At 40.3% G+C, this 20,213-nt stretch overlaps 11 protein-coding genes across 11 annotated transcripts; 3 read left to right on the forward strand and 8 right to left on the reverse strand.

Moving 5' to 3' along the window:
* Positions 1 to 1,413: 1,413 nt before the first annotated feature.
* On the reverse strand, positions 1,414 to 3,088 carry RHIMIDRAFT_224572 (MFS general substrate transporter). Its single transcript, XM_023607507.1, has 3 exons — positions 2,881 to 3,088; positions 2,605 to 2,829; positions 1,414 to 2,550 (listed from the first exon to the last, which is right to left on the reverse strand). The coding sequence occupies exons 1-3, from the start codon at positions 3,072 to 3,074 to the stop codon at positions 1,566 to 1,568; spliced, it is 1,404 nt and encodes a 467-aa protein (XP_023468538.1). The 5' UTR covers positions 3,075 to 3,088; the 3' UTR covers positions 1,414 to 1,565.
* Positions 3,089 to 3,322: 234 nt separating this feature from the next.
* RHIMIDRAFT_290465 (ARM repeat-containing protein) lies at positions 3,323 to 6,027 on the reverse strand. The gene is made up of 11 exons (XM_023613742.1): positions 5,817 to 6,027; positions 5,585 to 5,760; positions 5,330 to 5,536; positions 5,010 to 5,269; positions 4,820 to 4,959; positions 4,713 to 4,769; positions 4,568 to 4,658; positions 4,036 to 4,514; positions 3,820 to 3,951; positions 3,575 to 3,766; positions 3,323 to 3,514 (listed from the first exon to the last, which is right to left on the reverse strand). Exons 1-11 carry the CDS (start codon positions 5,949 to 5,951, stop codon positions 3,407 to 3,409), a joined length of 1,977 nt encoding a protein of 658 aa, XP_023468539.1. The 5' UTR covers positions 5,952 to 6,027; the 3' UTR covers positions 3,323 to 3,406.
* Positions 6,005 to 7,286, reverse strand: RHIMIDRAFT_235587 (uncharacterized protein; the record flags this gene model as incomplete). The annotated part of the gene is made up of 3 exons (XM_023608380.1): positions 6,005 to 6,625; positions 6,676 to 6,725; positions 6,776 to 7,286. 3 exons carry the CDS (start codon positions 7,284 to 7,286, stop codon positions 6,005 to 6,007), a joined length of 1,182 nt encoding a protein of 393 aa, XP_023468540.1.
* On the reverse strand, positions 7,216 to 8,262 carry RHIMIDRAFT_106709 (uncharacterized protein). The gene is made up of 4 exons (XM_023605188.1): positions 8,082 to 8,262; positions 7,870 to 8,024; positions 7,727 to 7,822; positions 7,216 to 7,680 (listed from the first exon to the last, which is right to left on the reverse strand). The coding sequence occupies exons 1-4, from the start codon at positions 8,131 to 8,133 to the stop codon at positions 7,429 to 7,431; spliced, it is 555 nt and encodes a 184-aa protein (XP_023468541.1). The 5' UTR covers positions 8,134 to 8,262; the 3' UTR covers positions 7,216 to 7,428.
* Positions 8,263 to 8,963: 701 nt separating this feature from the next.
* On the reverse strand, positions 8,964 to 9,346 carry RHIMIDRAFT_276433 (uncharacterized protein; the record flags this gene model as incomplete). The annotated part of the gene is made up of 2 exons (XM_023612619.1): positions 8,964 to 9,005; positions 9,071 to 9,346. Coding segments are annotated over 2 exons (318 nt in total), but the record flags the coding sequence as incomplete, so codon positions are not given.
* An 8-nt stretch (positions 9,347 to 9,354) lies between these two features.
* RHIMIDRAFT_276434 (uncharacterized protein) lies at positions 9,355 to 9,647 on the reverse strand (the record flags this gene model as incomplete). The annotated part of the gene is made up of 1 exon (XM_023612620.1): positions 9,355 to 9,647. A coding segment is annotated over one exon (237 nt), but the record flags the coding sequence as incomplete, so codon positions are not given.
* A 383-nt stretch (positions 9,648 to 10,030) lies between these two features.
* RHIMIDRAFT_304321 (uncharacterized protein) lies at positions 10,031 to 10,960 on the reverse strand. The gene has a single exon (XM_023614444.1). It carries the CDS (start codon positions 10,805 to 10,807, stop codon positions 10,169 to 10,171), a length of 639 nt encoding a protein of 212 aa, XP_023468544.1. The 5' UTR covers positions 10,808 to 10,960; the 3' UTR covers positions 10,031 to 10,168.
* Positions 10,961 to 12,197: 1,237 nt separating this feature from the next.
* On the forward strand, positions 12,198 to 12,605 carry RHIMIDRAFT_276437 (uncharacterized protein; the record flags this gene model as incomplete). Its single annotated transcript, XM_023612621.1, has 1 exon — positions 12,198 to 12,605. A coding segment is annotated over exon 1 (248 nt), but the record flags the coding sequence as incomplete, so codon positions are not given.
* Positions 12,606 to 13,227: 622 nt separating this feature from the next.
* On the forward strand, positions 13,228 to 14,184 carry RHIMIDRAFT_290469 (uncharacterized protein; the record flags this gene model as incomplete). The annotated part of the gene is made up of 1 exon (XM_023613743.1): positions 13,228 to 14,184. Exon 1 carries the CDS (start codon positions 13,351 to 13,353, stop codon positions 14,182 to 14,184), a length of 834 nt encoding a protein of 277 aa, XP_023468546.1. The 5' UTR covers positions 13,228 to 13,350.
* A 2,343-nt stretch (positions 14,185 to 16,527) lies between these two features.
* RHIMIDRAFT_276442 (P-loop containing nucleoside triphosphate hydrolase protein) lies at positions 16,528 to 18,718 on the reverse strand. The gene is made up of 4 exons (XM_023612622.1): positions 18,424 to 18,718; positions 17,609 to 18,367; positions 17,082 to 17,557; positions 16,528 to 17,026 (listed from the first exon to the last, which is right to left on the reverse strand). Exons 1-4 carry the CDS (start codon positions 18,500 to 18,502, stop codon positions 16,604 to 16,606), a joined length of 1,737 nt encoding a protein of 578 aa, XP_023468547.1. The 5' UTR covers positions 18,503 to 18,718; the 3' UTR covers positions 16,528 to 16,603.
* A 398-nt stretch (positions 18,719 to 19,116) lies between these two features.
* RHIMIDRAFT_224579 (splicing factor U2AF subunit) lies at positions 19,117 to 20,213 on the forward strand. The gene is made up of 4 exons (XM_023607508.1): positions 19,117 to 19,172; positions 19,234 to 19,258; positions 19,322 to 19,640; positions 19,696 to 20,213. The coding sequence occupies exons 1-4, from the start codon at positions 19,129 to 19,131 to the stop codon at positions 19,974 to 19,976; spliced, it is 669 nt and encodes a 222-aa protein (XP_023468548.1). The 5' UTR covers positions 19,117 to 19,128; the 3' UTR covers positions 19,977 to 20,213.

Below are 20,213 nucleotides of genomic sequence, written 5' to 3' on the forward strand. Positions count from 1 at the left end.
GATCATCTGGTTCTTTTATTTATAGAAAAAGGGGAAGCTGCTGCTGCTGCTGACAGTCTTTTGTTTAGTAACTAGTATATTCCCGCTTGAACATGTCAAACGCTTCAATGCTATGCTTTTGTCACCCTTCCTTTTGTCATGACTACGACTTTATCTCCTTGTTTTTACTAAAAATAGAATCCACCACTATAAAAATATCAGCAAATGGATGATCCACTTTTATGCATATGCTCATCAACCTCTTCTTCTGTCGAGTACACTCCTGTCATTACATCATCGCCATCAGTCTCCTTGACGTCCCAGCATCGGAACTTGGACATCTGACTTTAATCACTAGCCTTTGGCCACGACCTCACGTTGCTGAAAGAAAAAAAAAATAATAATCGCGCATTCTGATCCTTTTTAAACTTTATTCCCTTTTGCTTCCATCCACAGTGGCTGGTGATAATGATCGTGGCGTTCAACCCGTACAAGTAGTTGATCTTCTCCCCTCCTTCTTAGATGCCATCTCTTTTTTTTTTTTTTTTTTACAAAGAAAAAACTCATCTCGTGACAAGTTGCATGTTTAATAATAAAAAATGATATTGTAAAGTTAAATGTAATCGCCCCCTTTGTTTCACGATCATATCTTTAAAGATAAAGTGTATATAAAAGTGACACGTGAGATAGCTCTTCTGACCATCACTTTGTGCTCACAAAGAAGATGTCTTCAATTTGACTGACTTTGACTTGACTTCATGTTGTTAGCGTTCTGGTTACCAGCAATATCAAAATGCAACATTACAGGTGCACAAATATCTTGTGTATTTCAAGTTCAGATGTGAACCTTATCTTTTATACACTGGCTGATACAGGGGTTTAACCTAAAATTGGTCAATAAACTAGATGATAAGCCAATAATGAGATGAAATTAACATATATGTGTACATCTACATATTTACATTGCAGCAGCTATTTCCAACTTATTTCTTATATCGCCACCAAATGTGAGTGAAGTGATGATGTAGAAATCGTATTTTTCTCTTAATGATGGTAACTAGTATGTCAAATCAATAGTTTTAGTTTAAGCTTGAAAGTTACGATGAACTGCAATGTAAGTTACCTTCTTTGCCTCCTTCATCAAACTCTGTACTTGCTTGTCGACATTTGTGCATCTTGCTTTCATGGATTCTTTGTCGTTCAGGCTCACAATAGAATTGAAGCATAACCTAAAAATTGCTATAAAACATGGTGCTTACAAAAGCGTCTGTTAAGGCTATCAGAGTAAATTCTTTGTTGAAAAGAGGAACATTGTCAAATAAGACGCGTGTGAGCTTTACAATGACTATTTATCATCTGATGTACGATATACTAATAAAGGGTAGAGTGTGTATTAAAAGTAGTACAATTTGAACAAATCAAGAAAAGAATGGTTACAACAACCAAGATCACAAAGCAAAGACAAGCTTGTTAGTGTAACACAGGTCAATATGAGTATATTTATTGAAAATTAGAATGTAAATAATACACAATCACAAAATATTAAGAGTATGCATATAAAAGGAAAAAAGGAAAATTGGTATGATTTAAGCAGCTGTCTTTTCTTCAACTTCTACCACTGGAGTCTCTTTGGATTCAGCCAACTGTTCGACATGTCCACCGACCAAGGTAGCAGCGGTATGACCATCTGCCAAATTATCAACAGTTTCAACTGTCACTTCAGGTACGGTCCAACAAACGACATAAGCGAGAAGAAGACCGACAACATTGATGACAAAGACTGTGATGAGCTGAGACATATATGAGATCTTGTTAGCTTCCAACTGGTTAGCAACAGCAGCAGCAGCGTTCTGGATCGTCTTGTAAAATCCACCATAACGAGCGGCACGTTCGGTATCGTTGGTCATGGTACCCATCAACCAATAGGCAAATCCTTGATAGACAGAATCAATAAGACCAAAAAGAGCGTATTCGACTACGAGTCCTGGGTATTGTGGGTCAAAGACATCGATGGCAACGTAGCCTGTGGAAGGTTGAACGGATTCACGAGTAAACTTTGACTGAATTACAAAGGCACCAATCCAAAGAGCGAGAATGACGATAAGAGTGATGGTGCAGCCTGCAAAGGCACGAGTTCTTCGGTTGCCAATACGTTGGTAATCAAGGAAAGTACCAAAGAGACCAGCACCGATAATCTGGAAAAGCCAGTAGAGCAAATTGTTGAGAGCACGAGCACGGATCGACATAAAGTTGGGTCCGTTGTACACATTGAATTGGTAAGTATAAAACCAGTTGGATCCTGCAAAGAATGGAATCAACACGAGCATACGCCAATCAAGAAACAGCTTGATCACTTCCAATGCCTCTCGTCGCCAGTTGGAGAACTTGTGGAGTGATACATGAGAGCCATCTGATCGGACAACTTTACGAGGAGGAAGAAGGGCAAGTGTAATCAGGGATCCAACGGCCATGATGACCATGAAGGCAATATAGGTTGTCGTCTTTACTTCTTCTTTGGATCCAGAATTCCATTCGTTACCTAGAGGAATGGCTGCACCCAATGTAGCACCTCTATGTGTCACTGTGTGAGTTTGAATTCAAAGTTTATCGTTTTTTTTTTCTTACAAGTTGAAAATCATCCAAAACATCGAAAAGGCTTTACCCTTATCCTTTTCTGCGGGGTAAGACATCATGATACCTGCTTGTGCTGTCCATAAAAAGCCGGCACCAATACCCAAGATGGCACCTGCTACAATGGTAAATGCATCAGAACGAGAAAGGAAAGAACCAACATAGAGAACGTAGGTTAATGCGCCTGGAATAAGAATACGATGACCAAAAATGTTGTAACTAGAGAGGATACATGAATATCTTTTATATATAAATATATATAGACCTTACACAGGAGCACCAATTAAAGAACAGAGAGTAAAAGTGACAGCCAGAGCCGTACCAGCCTCAGTTGCAGCTGTAGTCGATGATTGACCTTGAGCACCGAGACCACTGAGGGCGTTATACATGCCCGGGCAGCAGAAACAGATCATGCCCACCAAAAAGATTTGAAATTCAGGACTATTATATCTAAATTTGATCATTGAATAAAGAAAGCAAAAAAAAAAAAAAGAAAAAAAGGGAGAGAAAGGATTCTTTATATATATAAACTGGTCTTATCCAGGGTCCTTTTTGTATTGGTGCATAATGTTTCCCAACTGTGCAACAATTTATTATTGTAATAAATCAAACTTTTTCATTTTTTCTCATAGGCAACTATCACGTAATCACTTCCCTTTTCCAAAAGAAAAAAAAAGGTTTGTGTGATTAGATAATACGAGTGTTTGACCATGTGTTCTATATTCTCGTAGCCTTCCGACTTTATATTTTCACAAAGTAAAAAAGAACCCTGAACCCTGAAATATAAAAAATTAGTTTATTTACGCTCGGACGATTTATATTTTATGAACGCCTCTAAATTCATCAGGGCTTCGTCACATCTATGTCTTAGGTCAAACTTTTTTCTTTTATCTACAGATTTAACCTAAAAAGATAAGAATATATGAGTTATCTATCTGGTATTTCATTTGGGGAAAGTCCTTACCATCGATTTGATAAAAGGTAATAACTGTTTCAATTGATCATTAAATTGACCTTGAACATAAACAACATCATAATCAAATGAGCAATCACTATAGACATCAAACATAAAGTTGAGTGCTTCTACAGCCACATCAGGCGTCGTCTTTTGAGATTGTATGTTGTTTAATATGTTCATGATAAACAATCCAATATTCTAAAAATACATATTTATTTATCGTCACTTCTTTCTCGCTTTACTCTATTTACCTTGTTTGTATTCACATCACCTTGTCTTGAAGCAATTGCGCCTAGGCATCCTACAATCTTGACTTGCATTGATTCACTATTGGATCCATCAAACGCAGCACACAGGGATGTCACATCATTAGGTTCCAAAGGCTAAAACGTAAGGTGAGTTTATCAAAATTCGTGTGAACTTTCAGGGATTCCCTGAATCCCAAAATTGGGCGTTGTGTAGCTTACAATGTGTTGACCAAGACCGCGACCAAGGCACCAGAGGCATCCGACGATGGTTTCGAGAACTGCATGCTTATGCTCTGAATCTGGTGCTGATGCCACCGTGTGTGCCATGTTGAATAACCAACGCCATGCCTGTACAGCATCTGCGTTCTGTTCCTTAAACCAGAACTTTGAGGGGATCTCGCTCATGGCCAATAAGAAATTATTGAGGCATTCTAAAGCCCGCTGATGAGTAAGGGTTAATCCCTGAGTGATCACACTAGGTTCCACTGGGAAGGATAAACATGTCGGAGTAGCAAGTCGAATCAAGTGGGGAAAGACTTGTATTGTAAATGCCTTCACGACAGGACTCGAACGGATCTTTTCTTCGTCTACATTCACTGACGTGCTTGTCTCGTTCAATTCAAGTTCAAGGTTCTCTTCTTTTTCTTCTTCTTCTTCGTCTTCATCCATAGCTTCATCTGCGTCTTCCCATCCATCCTCTATTCGTATGACCATGTTGGTTTTCTTTTTTTGGTAATCCTATATCTCTTACCTTCCGAGTCGTCTTGTGAACACATGGCGGCTAACAGTTCCAACGCTAATTGCAAGGTAGCCAAGCGTTCTGTAACACCTTGAATGTAGACCTGTCGTATCATTAGCATTGACCTCTTTTACCGTTTATCCTCTTTTTCTCTTACTTCTTCCTTGTTCAAAGGTTCGCTTGGTTTGGTTTCCATTTCATCTTTTTGCAGTTTCTAATAGAAAACAATGAGCATCAGATAACACGTGATTTATTACTGCTTACACCGCTCTGGATCACAGCCTTGGTTTCTTCCGCTGTAGTCTGAATATCATAGTCTAATGAAGAGATCAAAATAGGTAAAATCATATTATTAAGTTCTTCTTGGGATTGTCCGAGAACATGTCGAATATTCATTAAAGTAGCTATGAATTATGATTAAATATGTTGTTAGGTTATATTATTTTGTTATTACCAGATGCAAGAACATAAACAAGAGGCTGTGCCGTGTTGGGTGCAAACTTTTGAAGTGTGATCAACAGTGCCTGCGTATACTCAGGGTGTGCTTGGAACTGAGCTTGCATCTCTTTATTGTCCTCTGTGAGAGTAGTCAGGCATTGTCCTGCTGCTGTGACAACGCGTGTGGGACATTGATCGATAAATGACAAGAATGAAATCAAGAAGCCCGCAAGGTTCAATTGGTTGATAGCCTCGACATAGTTTTCAGAGAATTCGCTTTATATGAAAACAATTATTTCTCTCTCTTCAACGACTCTTTTTCTCCTATATTCTTACCCTAAACTCCAAATAATACAGATGAAATTCTCGGCAACATCCCAAATGCCCATTCTTCTATCTTGGTCTTCTTCATCTCTTAGAGGTGTATCCTTGATCACATCATTAATCACAGTAGTTATATTAGGCAGCAGTTTACTCAAAGGTGTCAAGATGTCATATTGAACATATTCTTGACAAACATCCAATTCAACAGTACACAAGTTTCTATATACAGATCAATAAACATTACTGACTAAACAAAAGGAGATCTACCTTAATGTACCAAGCGCTTCCTCGACCACTTCACGCTTTTCGTCACTCAGTAACTTGATCAGTCCTACAACAGCCCCCTTTGAAAGCAACAACTTAAGGTTTGTACTGCTTGAGACGATGAGGTTGGATATACTGGCTGCTGCCCAAGCTCTTTCAGTTGCGTCTGGTGAAGACAACTAACAATAAAGACACATGTCAGTATTGATTTATCTTCTTTTTTTTTTGTAATTACCTTTTGTATCACTGGTAAAACTTGATCAGGATGCAGATCGATCGGTGGATTCACAATCTCATGTTGACCAGTGACTCTAACTCCGAGTGGATTCGTTCTTGGCTTATGAGCCTTTCGAATCTGTTCTTTGCCCATGATCGATTATAAAAAAAAAACTTTTTATATGAAAAAGGAAAGCGTTACTTTTTTTATTTTAATAACAAATGAAAAGAAAAGACGGCCGTGACTAAGAAAACAAGCCAGACGAGCGAATTTCTTTCTCCTTGTGATGTATGTTTATAGTTCATGTTGATTTGTGTCTGATCAATGACAGTGTATCCGAGTTCATCTAGCACGGCTAGTGTGGCTGGCCCTAGAGGACTTGCTGTTCCTACTCTTGTCATGGCATCCGATAGCGACACACCACGTTCTTGGCTGAACCGCATAAGAAAATCAGGTGTGTTTTTGTAAATGTCCTGCGCGACGTGCGATAACGATGATCCAGATCGGAATGGAGTGAGACCTGTCTCTAACACCAAGGTATGATTGGCCATGATCAGGCCGAGGGTGTGTGGTGTGGTGGCTAGTCGGTACATATCCGACGCAGGCGTTTTCAAAAGCTCATCCGTAATCACCATGGCGTCTAGGTTCTGACTGATTGTGGACGTTGGCGTCGCGTCTTGAAGAATGTACAACAACCGATCCATCGCTGACTCCATAAACTGGAGATTCATGTCTGTGCTTAGTGCACCAATGGAAGGTGTCAGTGCGTCTGGGACGAGATAATCGCTCCATCCTGAGTAGAAGCCTAAGCCATGAATCAATTCGTGCTTTTAAGGGTTAACAATGCTGTGAGATCTGTTTACAACAAGGAGCTTACAAGTATAACAAATGTAAAATCAGCTTGATGTCCTGCGATGGGCACATCGTCTTCCTACGCAACAAAGAATGAGAATCGGTTGATGTTGATAAAAGGGCACTTGCATCAAACCAAAAAGGTGCATCTGCATTGAACAGACTTTGTATATCAAAAGGTGCATAGGCAGGATGGTGACTTAGCTGAAGCTGCTTGACGAGGGCTTGCGGATGTAATCGTACAACACCATCACGGTTCATGAGCGGCATCGATCTTAACGGTAAAGAGCCACCCAAAGTGCTGTTATCATCACATTGAGTCAACTGTTTACAGAATGAGACCAATGTTGCATTGACCCTGACTGGTTCATTAAACACAATATAGCTCGACAACATATCTCCTGCTTTCTTGAATGCTCGTTCTGCTTTAATACAATCATCAGGCGCCAGGTCAAAGCAATGAAATGTTACAGTAAAAGGTGCAGACTGAGACGATCGTTTTTCGTTTTGATGTGAGACGAACGGACATTCGATCCATTGACGGCTGTTGATAGAAAGCGGATCGGCTTGGTCCAGGCATAAGCTCTTGTTGCATGCCACTGCTGCTACATGCAAAAGAATTAAGATAAAAATCATTTTTACACACAAATATGAAAAGGGAATTGGTAGTATTTTAAACAAAAATAAACATTTATTTTTTTTGGTGGTTTCCCAATCTGGTTTTTATACATTTTTTTTTCTTTTGCTTGATCGTAAAAGAGAGATATCAGGTAAAGAATTAAATGCTCTGCATCGGTACGTCGTCGCCAAGCTCGCTCATTCTAAACAATAATGAATCGTCGTCATCATCCGTTTGCTTGGCTGCAGCTGGCATGACAGAAGGTCTTCTTCTGAGAGAAATGGGTCGTACAGGGTCATCCTCTAGGCGTAAGGGTTGCTTGACCTTTTGAAATGGAACAGACGACGATACCATATCCGGATAGGATGACAGCACGTTATGAATATCTCTAAAGTAGGAAAGAGACTGCTTCTATAAGAAAAACGAGCTAAATATGCATTAAATCAACACAACTTACATCTTGCTTTGGATCACAAACTAAAGAATGATGAAATATCTTAAGTTCTTGCTTTGTTCCAATTAACTTCATGAACTCCTTGAGGTCCTCTTCATCCTAACAAACGTGTTACACGAGAGCATAAAAAGGGAAGACGGTCATACATCGACAGTTCTAATGCTGTGATCACTTGCCTGTGAGCCTCGTCTTGTCCCACCAAGGTACTTTTTTGTGTTCTTGTACCGGTCAAAGCAAGAAGAGAATTCTATTTTGCGACTGTGATCAACCATACCTCTCATCTTTTCGAATGCTTGTGAGCCTACAAAATGAGAATCTGTGAGCTTCTCTTCAAAGGGACCTACTCCTCTCATCTTACATAACAAATCAGGTTGAGGAGATAAAGAAGAGGATTTGAAAGGGGAGACCATGATGGGAGTTGATATACGTCTGTCCGATATATTTCTTCGACTTTGAGAAGGTGGTCTACTACTATTGCTACTACTGCTACTACTGCTACTACTGTTACTATTACTACTACTATTGCTTGCAGTAGATCTAGATGAAGTCAAGTGGGGAGTAGCCGTGTTGGATGAGGTTGACCTTGAATACGATTTTTTACTATGAAATAGCTTCTTTTTGATATCTAACGGGCAGTGCTCGCGATAAGATACTTGAAGCTTCAACGTTCTACTCTCCTTCACTGTCAATCTTTTGATTATTTATACTCAAAAGAGAATGTTTACCCAAATGGAGTGAGAATCTCTTGGAAATCAAAAGAATCGATTTTATCTTTTTTATACAAGAGTTGATCCAAATGAGTAATTATTTAAAAAAAAAAAAGCATGCAAAAATGATTCAAAGTTTACAGTGCGGCTGCTAAATATTGTCACTGTGAAAAACAAATGTCGCTAAGCCAAAAACACATGGCAGTTATTGAAATCTAATTGTCAGTTTAGGCAAAAATGATTATCGCTTTCGAAAAATCATGTTGTCCATTCCCAAAAACTGTAGTGTCCACTTAGGCAAATATGGTTATCAATCTCAAAAAAAAAAAACACACATTAATGAGTCTTATTAAAAGTAAAAATACTAAGATGTAAGTTGTGATAGTAATTTATTGTTTGCCGCTTGGAGTGATTGCAAAAGCCATACGGATCACTAGCTAGTATATTGGAAGACTTTCAAAACTCTAACACCTTGCGCTATTTTTTTTTATAAGGGAGCACCGGTGAGCCAGTAGTCCGGATTTTATTTAAAGTCAACTTGACCAATACAATTTATAAAGGGAGTGAGACTGATGCTAAAATGAAGTTTTTTTTTTTTTGAATATGCAAATGATGAGTAGTGTGTAGTGAGAATTAAAACTCCTTGATCAAAAGTGTAGCTGTTCTCATGGTGTAAGCGGAATACCATTTGTTCAAGAGAAGCGAGCATCGTTTGGCAACTGAAATGTGTATCGTAAAATACCTTTTGCCAATGTGATTGCCATATGACTTGAAGAGTGCAGCCGAACAGCGATAAAAGCGAGATGCTTGAGACAATTGAGCTGAGAGTATCGGGAGTGGTGTTTATATGAGATACTGCAATGGTTAGCATTGACTGTTCGATTTGAGTAAGCGAGCAGGATAACCCAGAAAAAAAACTTATGGAGAGTCATTGTCCATAGCGCGGCATTGTGAGAACAACTGAAGAAAAAATGAGACGCAGTTTCATCAGCGGAGCCACAGAATGAACACGACGTGGAAGGGTGTTGATTCGAAATAAGGACATGTAGGCGTTGTTTACAAGGGGTTGTTCGATGTAGCAAACGATACCACGTATTTCGCGCTGCTGGAGGGAGCAGTAGTCGTCAAAAAGATGTCCACGACGCAGAAGACACGGCAGGTTCGTATTTTTTCCGCTCCAAGCTTCGTTGTGACAGTAAATACTTACGGTAAGACTGATAACAGACAAGAGGACCAAAATCGTTCACTCTAGAAACATTAGGCCGACTAAGGGGTGCCAAATCTATAGTGGCTGCGTCCAAGTCAGGTGTAGAAGTGCTCCCGGGGATACACAGAGGCAGGAAAGCAGGAGACAGTAGAACTTGCCCTTGGAGCAATAAAGTAATAGTTTTATGACAAAGCCGTCGAAACTGAGGATACTCGTTAGCTGTTCGCAGACGAAGGTTGGCGATCTAAGGCTCATGAACTATAATGTCACTGATCAGAAGCTTGCGTAATTCTGGATTAGCAAGAGACAGCATTTGCAGAATATTGGGCAGGGCTTTCAGTGGGACTTATTAAGGCACAATGGACCTTATAATTTAATATACATAAACCCTTCCCTTCTTTAAGACAAGTGGCCCAATCCATCCTTTTCCCTTCCTCCACTTTCTTTTGTTTAAATATTCAGCGGCAAATTCCATGGCTTCGTCATACATGTTATTGTTTCTGTCAACTGTGGTGGTGGCTGTGGATGTTGTTAGTTGCGGGACGCCTGTAGTTTTTTATTTGATGAAGATTTTGCAGTAAATAGTTCTTCATATTTCCTTTTCATCGTCAGAGTTCTTGACTTTGCATCGTTTACGGCTTCTCCCAACTGTGGTTGCTTAAGTGAATATGCGAGTGTCAATAATCTATCATATTCCACAAGTTGAAAATCCATAATTGAAAGTGGTATATCTTTGTTAATGATGTTAAATTGATGTTGGAATATTGTTGAGGTGTATAAATATTGAATTACTGGATCATTTTTGAATGGATGGTCTGTTAATGAGAGACTACGGTTTGTAAAAAAAGAACCAAGTGCAATTAATGGGTTCAGGAGGGTCGAAAAATTATCTTTGACACTTTCTTCAGAAATAATGTAGCAGTGTTCGGCCCATAGTTGTGAAAAGTATGAGAAGACACCTGGGAGCTTGCTTAGTTTCACATGTTTGTGTGTGCCTTGATTAAGCTTCTCTACGCAAATAATCAATATTATAGGATCACTATGGTATCTTGTAGACGCTTGTAAGCAATAGTTGGCAGCTCTTTTTATGAATGCTTTGTTAATTGTATGCTGAATCTCCACGATTAGAGGAGAGAGATCTGAGAGAGCCGTCTTTGGCTCAAGAACCATGTCGGAGCGTGTAACGTTTTTCCATTCGCAATTTCCAGTAAAATAATTGTCTGCTGTTTTTACCAGAGATTCAGTGATAAGATTTATGACTTTAAGATCTCTTAGGATTCATTTGGCCATTAGATCTTTTCCAGGTTTTAATTTCGTACGAGGCTCATGTTCAACAATTGAAGAAAAAATAAAAATAAAAAAAAATAAACCGTAACCGTAACCGTAGGAGTGGGTGTGAGGTAAGGAGAGACACCCACAGCTGGATGACCGATGACCTACTCGCCTGTCCATAGCTTGGTCTTTTAAAAGTCTCCCACCTCCATGACCATACCCCCCCCCCGACTTGGACAGCGTTGTCTTTCTTGGATATCTTTCTCACCATGTAGTTCCACACATCCTCCCCGTGGCCACTCATCCATTCTGCTTTCCCTTGGCCCCATATACTACCCCTTCATCTGCTAGTCGCGGTATAACCCAGTGGATATGCAAACTTCTTAGGGTAGTGGAGGGTCTCCGCACCCGTAACCACAGTCACAATTGCACAAATAATCTAGTACATACACATTATGATTGGCTGTGTCAATAATTTTTGGAAATACTGCATAACTTGAAAGAGCATACGGTGGCGTCTTGGTTGGTTACTCAGTTATAACACTACTCGCTGCCTTCGACACACCTCACAGCTCCTTACAAAGCAACATGCCATCTATTACCTCAACATGCATCACTGTCTACAATTACCGAAGTCTATAACTGATCCTCTGTCCCTCCTTTTAAATAAGCTTCCCACTCGAAAACCATGCCCCTTTCAAACAAGATCGTTTTGGACTATCAGATGGCCCGTAATCTGCGCTATCTTACATGAACTTGATCACCTATACCATGAAAAAGAGCCACCATCACCATCTGACCCAGGGCAGAAACTGATTAAATGGTTACTAATTCTTCATAGCAGTGTTTTTAACACTTGTTCCGTGAATCTGTCAGCCAAAGCATTTTTGCCCTCGAGCCCAGAAGAATTTTTAGATACTGCCTCACAACTTGAACTAGCCAGGGCAAAAACGATATAATAAAAATATCACGTGCCCCTTGTGGCCTTTATATTTTATAAATAAATAAATAAAATTGTTTAACGGTATAACTTGAAAGAAAGCTCTTTTTCTGCATTTTATACGTTACACATACCTATACGAACAATTGAGACATACAGAACTACATAAGGCAGCAACAATGACCCACGGTTTACGAGGTCGCAAGCCCACTGTGTCTGCTATTTCAAATGAGCAGATTCAAAATCTGCATAAGCAATTTGAGATCAAACGTCGCAGACTCGTCTGTACTAATTGCCAAGCAAGTGGCTCTTTCAACCGCAATGGTACCACAGCTGGCGATCCCCCTCAACCTAGTTTCTTGTGCAAAAGTTGTAACTTGTACTGCAATGTACATACCATGGCGAACATGTTTCAGTCGGTCTCAACAGCAACTGATCTACCCTCTGATTCCTCCGTTCAGGAATCAATGGAAATTTCTGGATCCCAGTTCACAAGCTCCGATATCAATGCTCTACCATCAGGTGTAACTATTACAGATCTGCAGCTAACAATTAAAAAATTGTATGCCGAACTCAAGCAGACCCAAGCCGAACTCAAACAAGCTCGAGAAGAAATCCAAGTTTTGCGCAACCAAGTACATACTGATACTCAGCCTATCTCTGATTCAAATAGCTCTCAATCCCGCCTCTGCCCTCTGCCTCTCAATCGCTCCCTCTCTGGCGCGGCCCAGCCCGCCTTAGTCTTCTCAAAGCTTCAATGCTAGAACAGCGTCAACAACGACGCTTACAACGACAAGAAATCGCTGCCCAATTCTTGCAGCCACCCTCTGAGAACCAAGGTTTCCAATATATTCGTTCCCACTATAGCCCGTGTCCCTGTCGAGCAATTACGCGCCCGCCTTCGTAAATTAGATATCAATAACAGTCGTATTCTTGATATCCACTACCCTGCTCGTACCACTGTGACCCTTCTTGTCCATAACAATTATGCCCCCAAACTGAAATCTCACCTCCAGAAATTCAAAGTGCGCATTTAGACAATTTTGATCCTTGTGATGGATCGATCCTCATGGACCCCAAATATGACCAATGCTCTAAAGAAGAATGTGACCATCTTTCTCTCAAGTTCCGTTGCGAAAGTGTGAGACGAGCCCTTCCTTACATCCGTGCTCCAGTTAAGGCAGCCGTAGCTCGTTATTTCTATACTCAAAAATGGATTGACAAGTCCACTCTCGATGGAAACATTCCTACCAGAATGAACCATCCAGCCGATATCTTCGAAGGCGATGACAGCGTAGTCATGCACCTCTTGAATAATGAAGATAACCACTCACAGCTATAATGAATACTATCAGCATATCATTATTCAACGCTACTGGTCTACCTAAACATGCTATCTCACCACTCCTTAAAGCAGCTGAATCCTCTTCCGTTCTTTTAATTACTGAATCATGGCTTCTCACACCTAGCAAGTATCCAGTATCAACCTATTCAATCGAGCATGAATCGAGATAGCCTTGGTATAGCTCTACTAGCTAACCCTTTCAATCCCTTCTCAGTACAGCATATTCCTCATAAGAATGACATATTAGCTAAGTATGCCTTGTCTTTCACTATTTCAACATACCTTGTTCACTGTCTTTATTTACCTCCTTCTTTACCACACACCGAATATTCCGATATTCTCAACTTGCTTCCTCCAAATATGTCAAACACTGAATCCACCATCATTTGTGGCGATCTCAATGCACAGATAGGCAAAGTTACTGGAGACACTTTACATAATCACCGAGGACAGTTACTATACGAATGGATCAATTCTCACAATATGACAATATGGAATGAACGACTAGCATATGGATCACCCACTTTTATGAACTATTCTGGCAGCAGTATTATCGACTATTTCATTAGTATGACAGAACCGTCATACTCAAGTTTAATAATTCGGGACGATCTATCGCTTGACTCCTATTACAAGTTCATGAACCTATCCTTTCAAGCATCAGCTCCACCTCAGAGGCCCCTCCCGTCTAAAGGAATCTTGTGGTACTTGGGCAAGTTAAAAGATAAAAAGTTAAGAGCTCAATACAATAATCGTTTTTCCCATCTTACCAAGGATCATATACCTACTACTGCTCCCTCCTTTGACAACAGGGCCTCTGCATCGGCATATATTGAAAAACTCAATCACGACCTATGTCAAGCGATCTACCAATCTCTGGATGAGGTCTGTGACTGTAATACGCGACAATGGTGCAGCCCCCTGCAACAATTCTGGACAGCTGATTTGCAAGAGGTCTTCGAACTTAAGGAACACTACTATAGAAAATGACGTAAATCACAAGGGGTGAGCCGTCTCAAATACTGACTCCTTCATCAAGAAGCTAAGGCGAAGCTACGTCGGATGATTTTAAAACGAAGAAGAGGCACATGGAAAGAGTTCTGTGATAAAATGGAACAAGGGAAGTATACCAAAGCCATCGCAAAATTATGTAAAGTTCGTAAAAATAGAAACCTAAAGCCTTCTTTTTCTACCTTAGAAGGTCCGCAACATGCAGCTAACGTGATGGCCTCCCACTTACAGGCAATCTACTCCGGCCAATTACTCCAAGGCGTAGAACAGACCCGCTCCTCCCTTACCAACTCCACTTCATTTGCGAGAGAAACTTGTTCTATTACGTTGGACGATGTACAAGCAGCACTTAGGCAATTACCATCTAACAAGACTCCAGACCCTGATCATTTACGTCAAGAAATGCTCGCTCATTTACAGGCCAATCTTGCAGATATTCTGCTATTTTTGTTCCAGTTATGCTGGACCTGGTCCTATACACCTGCAGACTGGCGAATAGCGCAAATTGTATCGATATATAAAAAAGGCGACCCAGAAGAGTCAGGTAACTATCGGCCAATTAGTCTAACGTCCATCTTCAGAAAAATATTAGAGCGCTGTATCTATAGCTTTTTGGTAGCTAATAGCCCTCCCCTGGGCATGGCTCGAGGTGGCTTTCGTGAGTCCAGGGGGCCCTTAGACCAAGCTCTCTGCCTAGCCGAAATATGCAACATCCTCCGCCACTTTCACCATATAACCCCAGTACTGGCCTTTTTAGACATAAAGTCGGCATATGATACTGTGGATCGTCGTTATATATGGAAAAACCTAGAGCAAACAGCACCTGCTGCACTGATTAGCGTGCTTCAAAATCTATTTGATGATGTACAGATAGAAGTCCTACTTAATAATGCAACATCCACTCGTTTCTCACCAATTATTGGTGTCCTCCAGGGATCAATTCTCTCTCCGTTTTTGTATTCCATATACATTAACGAGTTACCTCGCCTTCTGCGCCCGCAACCACTAACCACGAATATTTCCCCTACCGAACTTGTCCTTCACATGAACTGTCTCCTCTATGCTGACGACGTAGTTCTCGTAGCTGCTAAGGCCGGCATGCCAACCCTCCTCAAGTCTTGTGAGGACCATAGTTACAAGCTTGGGCACCGATGGAGTCCAAGTAAATGCGTCATACTAGATCCAACACAATCGTCCTCAAGTTATACTCTCTATAGCGAGCCAATCCCAAAGCAATCTTCCTTTCCCTATCTCGAAATTCCTTTTCGTTCAGGTGGCTATCTCGACGCCATTGAATTAATTGCCAACAACAAGACTAAAGCCCTTACAACTATGAACCAACTCTCAGCCATTGGCCTTCATCCCAAAGGTTTTACCCCTCTCTTAGCCACTCGTTTCTATTCCCAAATTGTTCGTGCCCAATTGGAATATGGACTAGCCATTACCAAGGCTACTTCCTTCCTTAGCAAACAAATAGATGACGCTCCAGAACACCTGCATACGTTGAATCTTCGGGGACTCGCGCAATTCCTCCACAACAGTGATGCTACATCTGGCAAACCTACCAACCATGCAGGAACGCGCTTACTTCCTTTAGTCTCAATTCCTTCTACGCATCTATACCCTCCCGAATGATTCACTACTTTCTCATCTTCTCCCATTGATCCGCCAACCTAAAAGTCACTCCCAATGGTATAAGCTCTCTAGGTCATCCATTTGGAAACTATGCGCACCAAACCCAAAACCTCTTGATCACCGCCCTTTACGCTTGATGCAAAGGAAGTTCCACCAAGATAACCTCAATCACAAGCGCTCTACATATGCCTCTGTTCTTCTTATACATTGTCGCCTGGCTATCTCCTTAGATCCCATCGTTTGGCTACCAATGGCTACACCTCGGGCAAAAGCTCCTCGATTGGCTTCATCCTTCCTCTCACTAGTGTATCTTACACTTGGTCCAACATCATTTCTTTCATAATATTTTTACCCTTGATCCCATAAGGGATTTTTAGTTACCAATTCTTTATTCTCTTTTGACCTGCCCCGGGCGAAGAAGATATATTATTATTATCGTGCGCCCACTTGAGGCTTTAATTGTAAATAAAACTGTTTAACCGTATAACTTGAAAGTTGCACTCAGCTTTTTGTGATTTAAGGCACGAGGGACGGGAAATCTATACTACTTTCTATTCATAAGCCAGCTGAAAAATCTTAGGCGGGTAACCACATCCTTTGCCTTCGTTTCGCCAACGTTACTATTGCTTTACGACACAGGATTAGACGAAGCATCAAGAATAGCTATAAACATTAAACTATGATGGCTCATAATTCATAAAAGAAAGACACTCTGTGCTGTGTATATATGCATACAATTTTTTTATTCTATACAAGGTAAAATTTACATATAGTCATAACCAGCTCCACTCCTAACCTTAACGTGCTTTTTCCCTTTCTTGTGCTTTTTTGAGCCCATATCACCCAATTGACTTTGAACAATAGCTGCGCGTTCTTTTCTCGTCATGGGCAGCGGTGTACCATCATCTGCTAAAAGACGCTGATGAGGGTATAATGTCACTCTTCCTCCTGTAAGCGCACCTTTTCCGCTGATGTGTGGTGATGATAACTGCTTTTCAAAGAACGCTTTATCAACAGCTGCTGTCTTTGTTCCGCCCTGAGCAGGTGAAACATAGTTTAATGCACTCGAAGGCACTCGCGTGGTCGGTGCTGCCTTCTTGAACACTTTAAGTGCTGCTTCATGAATTTCTTTGTTGAATTCTAATGCATCTACGCCTGGTGGTGGATGGCAGAATAATAATTTGCCCTATTAAAATCCGAGTCAGTCAAAATGCACAAAAAAGAGGCTGTCTTGATCTTACATTCACATAATCTTTAAGGATGTATCTTGCTGCACGTGCTTCATCAGGGTTACCTTGGCTTGATTTGAAATAGCCTCGAGCAATAGCGTATGTCGAACACAGTTCAGAGCTTGTAGGAATACCTGTACCACCATCTTCAACAGGCACAGTACGGATACGAATACCGTAAGTCGCCTCGAGTACAGCTTTGGGGATACGTTGAGCAACAAGTCCACATGGACCAGCGTGTTCTCGAAGCTGATCAATGGGCAACACACCGTTACAGACTTGGTCTGCCTTGGTAGTAGAAAAGGTGGGGAATACAAGGCCGGGGCAATCACAGAGAATGAGAGAGGGTGTAAGGTGAATTGTTTGAAAGTGCTTGGTCTTGCCTGGTGTCGAAGAAACAGACACTCGCTTTTCACCGATCAATGCGTTAATTGTACTGGATTTACCTACGTTGGGGTATCCCACAAGACCAATTGTAATCTTTTCATCTACGAAAAAATGGGTTAGATAAAATACAAAAAATCAAAACCCATGTGTACCTTTAGAAGCAGGTGTTTTTTCGATTAATAAATCGAGCAAATCTGTTGTTGTACGGATACGTATGCGTTCATCGTCATTTTGAGTATGGCTAAGTGATGCTCTGGATAAATAGTCTGAAATGGTTTCGACAGAATCTTCTTCCTTTGGCTTTTCCTGGTTTTTTCCTTCATTGTCTTGTTCCTTGTCCTTTGCTTCCTTCAGTTCCTCTTCTCTCATTTTTTCTTCTTCTTCCAGTTTAGATTTTGCAGCTAAAGCAGCTGAGAAGAAAGCATACTCAATTCCTTTTGATTCAAAATAATCTGCCCATTGCTTTCTCTGATCGACTGTGAGGTAATCAGCCTTATTGATCAACAACAGATTTCTCTTTTCTGCATCAACTTCGATTACATACTTTTCTAAATCAGCAGATCGAAACAAGAGTGGGTTACGTGCATCGACAATCTGAACAACTAACTGAGATCGCTCAATGACTCGCCACAACTGACGCCAGACTTCAATATTTCTTTCGAATGGTGTAAGCAACAGCCCTTCTTCGTCCTCTAACTGTGCCATAGATCGTCTCCAGTTCAAAAAGCTCTCGCGCTCATTACGCTGTACTTGTTCTGCTGTCATCGATTTATCCCAATGAGGTCGGCGTGGAACTGAGAGTCGATCTATACTGGCTTCTTGCTTTGCAATACGTCGCTTTTGGTCCTCGTCATCGTCCATGAGCAATGGATTAGTGTAGTCGTTTTGAATAACTTTTACATTCAGTCTCTCTAGTAAAAAAAAAAAATAAGCATTTACTGCGCACGGTCTGTAACTTTTGTTTTACCTGCTGTGAAATCAGTATCAGCAAGGGCAGCTGTGCTCAGAAAAGCTTCGAGATCGTTCTCTTGAGTAATACTTTGCATTTTGACCCATTTTGGTCCCTCATCGATGTCTGTTGTGTGTTGCTGGAAAAGAGAAAAAAGAAGTTAGCTCAAGATCATAATAGAACTAAAAAAGCATTACAAGTTTGCCTTCATCAACGCCAAAGGCTTTCTGTCCTTGGAAACGTGACTTGATAACAGCTCGACCAAGTGAGCTGCTTTGCTTCTTCTTTGGTGCCATAATTTAAACTGTTTAAAAGAAAAAGCAATAGAGAGAAAGCGCGCTGAGCGTTAGAGAGAAGTTTCTTACAGAAAAACCAGTCACTGTGGTTATTTAAGTGCATAAAACCCGTTAAACCTAGGTTTTATGCAATACTACCAACAATACCAAAATGAAAATGGCTTATTGATAGCCTTAAGAAGCTTCTCTTGTCTATTTTCCCCTTTTCTTCTTTCTTAGAATGAAATAGTTTCGTAAATGCGCTCACTCGTGTTTAAATACAACACTTTCTGTTACCTTTTGGTATTTTGTGTATGCTGTTGGTAGAGTGGCTTGTTGATATTTCCTTTTTTGTACAATGATTTGCCATTGGACAGAATGAAAGGTTGAGGGCAAAGCTCGTAGTCTATATTTTTTATACTCTTTTCTTTTTCTCATTTTTACTTCAATGGCTGAATATCTCGCTAGTATCTACGGTACAGAAAAGGACAAGTAAGTAGCATCAAATAGAATGAAACGAATCAAATAATCTTACATAATATTATTATCATAGAGTTAATTGTTCCTTTTACTTCAAAGTAAATAAATACACATATAAAACGATAATAATCAAAAACAAACAAGAACTAACTGTTTATTAGATTGGCGCCTGTCGTCATGGCGATCGTTGTTCTAGAAAGCATGTCAAACCTACTTTTTCACAAACATTATTGATTGCCAACATGTACAAAAACCCTGCTCATGATCCCAATTTCCATCTCACTGAAAATCAACTGCAGGAAGATTTTGACTTATTTTATGAAGATGTTTTTATGGAATTAGCCAAGTTTGGCGAGATTGAGGAAATGGTTGTATGTGACAATGTAGGAGATCATCTCGTGGGCAACGTATATTGTCAATACAGACTAGAGGAGTCGGCAGGTAATGCTGTTGAAAGTCTCAATAATAGATTCTATGCAGGTAATGTGAAATACATATATATGTATATTACACATGTAATCTGACATCTTTATAGGACGTCCTTTATATGCTGAGTTATCACCGGTAACTGACTTTAGGGAAGCATGCTGTAGACAACACGAAATAGCCGAGTGTAACCGTGGAGGCTTTTGTAACTTTATGCACTTGAAGCATCCTTCACGTCAGCTAAGAAGAGAATTATATGAAGGGCAACGGTTGGATGTTAGAGAAAGAAGACGTCGTGAAGAAGAAGAAAGAAGGATGAGGCGTGAGGAAGAAGAGAGAAGACCAAAGAGAGTAGAGGCGATAGATGACGCGTATGGTCGTTTTACGTAAATACATTTTACGTTTCTAAATGTCAAAAAAAAAAATACCATTAAAGAACCGAAACTTAACTTTTATAAAAGACATTATCATTGAATCCCAAATCACCTACAAAGGTTCAATAAACATTACAAGCTTGTTTTTTTAATGGAAGATGCTGCTATGAGTCTCCTTGTTATTTCTTACGTAATAAGAGCATAGTAGCGTCTTACTGGCCTCTGTAAGTTTATAAAATTAACAGGAAAGGGC

Source organism: Rhizopus microsporus (assembly GCF_002708625.1).
Source record: "Rhizopus microsporus ATCC 52813 unplaced genomic scaffold scaffold_4, whole genome shotgun sequence".
NCBI lineage: Eukaryota > Fungi > Mucoromycota > Mucoromycetes > Mucorales > Rhizopodaceae > Rhizopus > Rhizopus microsporus.

Coding starts and splice junctions, on each gene's coding strand:
- RHIMIDRAFT_304321 (XM_023614444.1), bottom strand. CDS start 10,807: ATGGTTCTTGAGCCAAAGACGGCTCTCTCAGATCTCTCTCCTCTAATC.
- RHIMIDRAFT_106709 (XM_023605188.1), bottom strand. CDS start 8,133: ATGGTCTCCCCTTTCAAATCCTCTTCTTTATCTCCTCAACCTGATTTG. Junction 7,823..7,869: donor ACAGCATTAGAACTGTCGAT/GTATGACCGTCT, acceptor CACGTTTGTTAG/GATGAAGAGGACCTCAAGGA. Junction 7,681..7,726: donor TTTGTGATCCAAAGCAAGAT/GTAAGTTGTGTT, acceptor TTTTTCTTATAG/AAGCAGTCTCTTTCCTACTT.
- RHIMIDRAFT_224572 (XM_023607507.1), bottom strand. CDS start 3,074: ATGATCAAATTTAGATATAATAGTCCTGAATTTCAAATCTTTTTGGTG. Junction 2,830..2,880: donor TCTTTAATTGGTGCTCCTGT/GTAAGGTCTATA, acceptor TATCCTCTCTAG/TTACAACATTTTTGGTCATC. Junction 2,551..2,604: donor TTTTGGATGATTTTCAACTT/GTAAGAAAAAAA, acceptor AGTGACACATAG/AGGTGCTACATTGGGTGCAG.
- RHIMIDRAFT_290465 (XM_023613742.1), bottom strand. CDS start 5,951: ATGGGCAAAGAACAGATTCGAAAGGCTCATAAGCCAAGAACGAATCCA. Junction 5,537..5,584: donor GAAGCGCTTGGTACATTAAG/GTAGATCTCCTT, acceptor ATCTGTATATAG/AAACTTGTGTACTGTTGAAT. Junction 3,515..3,574: donor TACCTTTTATCAAATCGATG/GTAAGGACTTTC, acceptor TTATCTTTTTAG/GTTAAATCTGTAGATAAAAG.
- RHIMIDRAFT_276442 (XM_023612622.1), bottom strand. CDS start 18,502: ATGCAAAGTATTACTCAAGAGAACGATCTCGAAGCTTTTCTGAGCACA. Junction 17,558..17,608: donor AAAAACACCTGCTTCTAAAG/GTACACATGGGT, acceptor ATTTTTTCGTAG/ATGAAAAGATTACAATTGGT. Junction 17,027..17,081: donor TCCTTAAAGATTATGTGAAT/GTAAGATCAAGA, acceptor GGATTTTAATAG/GGCAAATTATTATTCTGCCA.
- RHIMIDRAFT_224579 (XM_023607508.1), top strand. CDS start 19,129: ATGGCTGAATATCTCGCTAGTATCTACGGTACAGAAAAGGACAA. Junction 19,173..19,233: donor TACGGTACAGAAAAGGACAA/GTAAGTAGCATC, acceptor TTATTATCATAG/AGTTAATTGTTCCTTTTACT. Junction 19,641..19,695: donor CAATAATAGATTCTATGCAG/GTAATGTGAAAT, acceptor ACATCTTTATAG/GACGTCCTTTATATGCTGAG.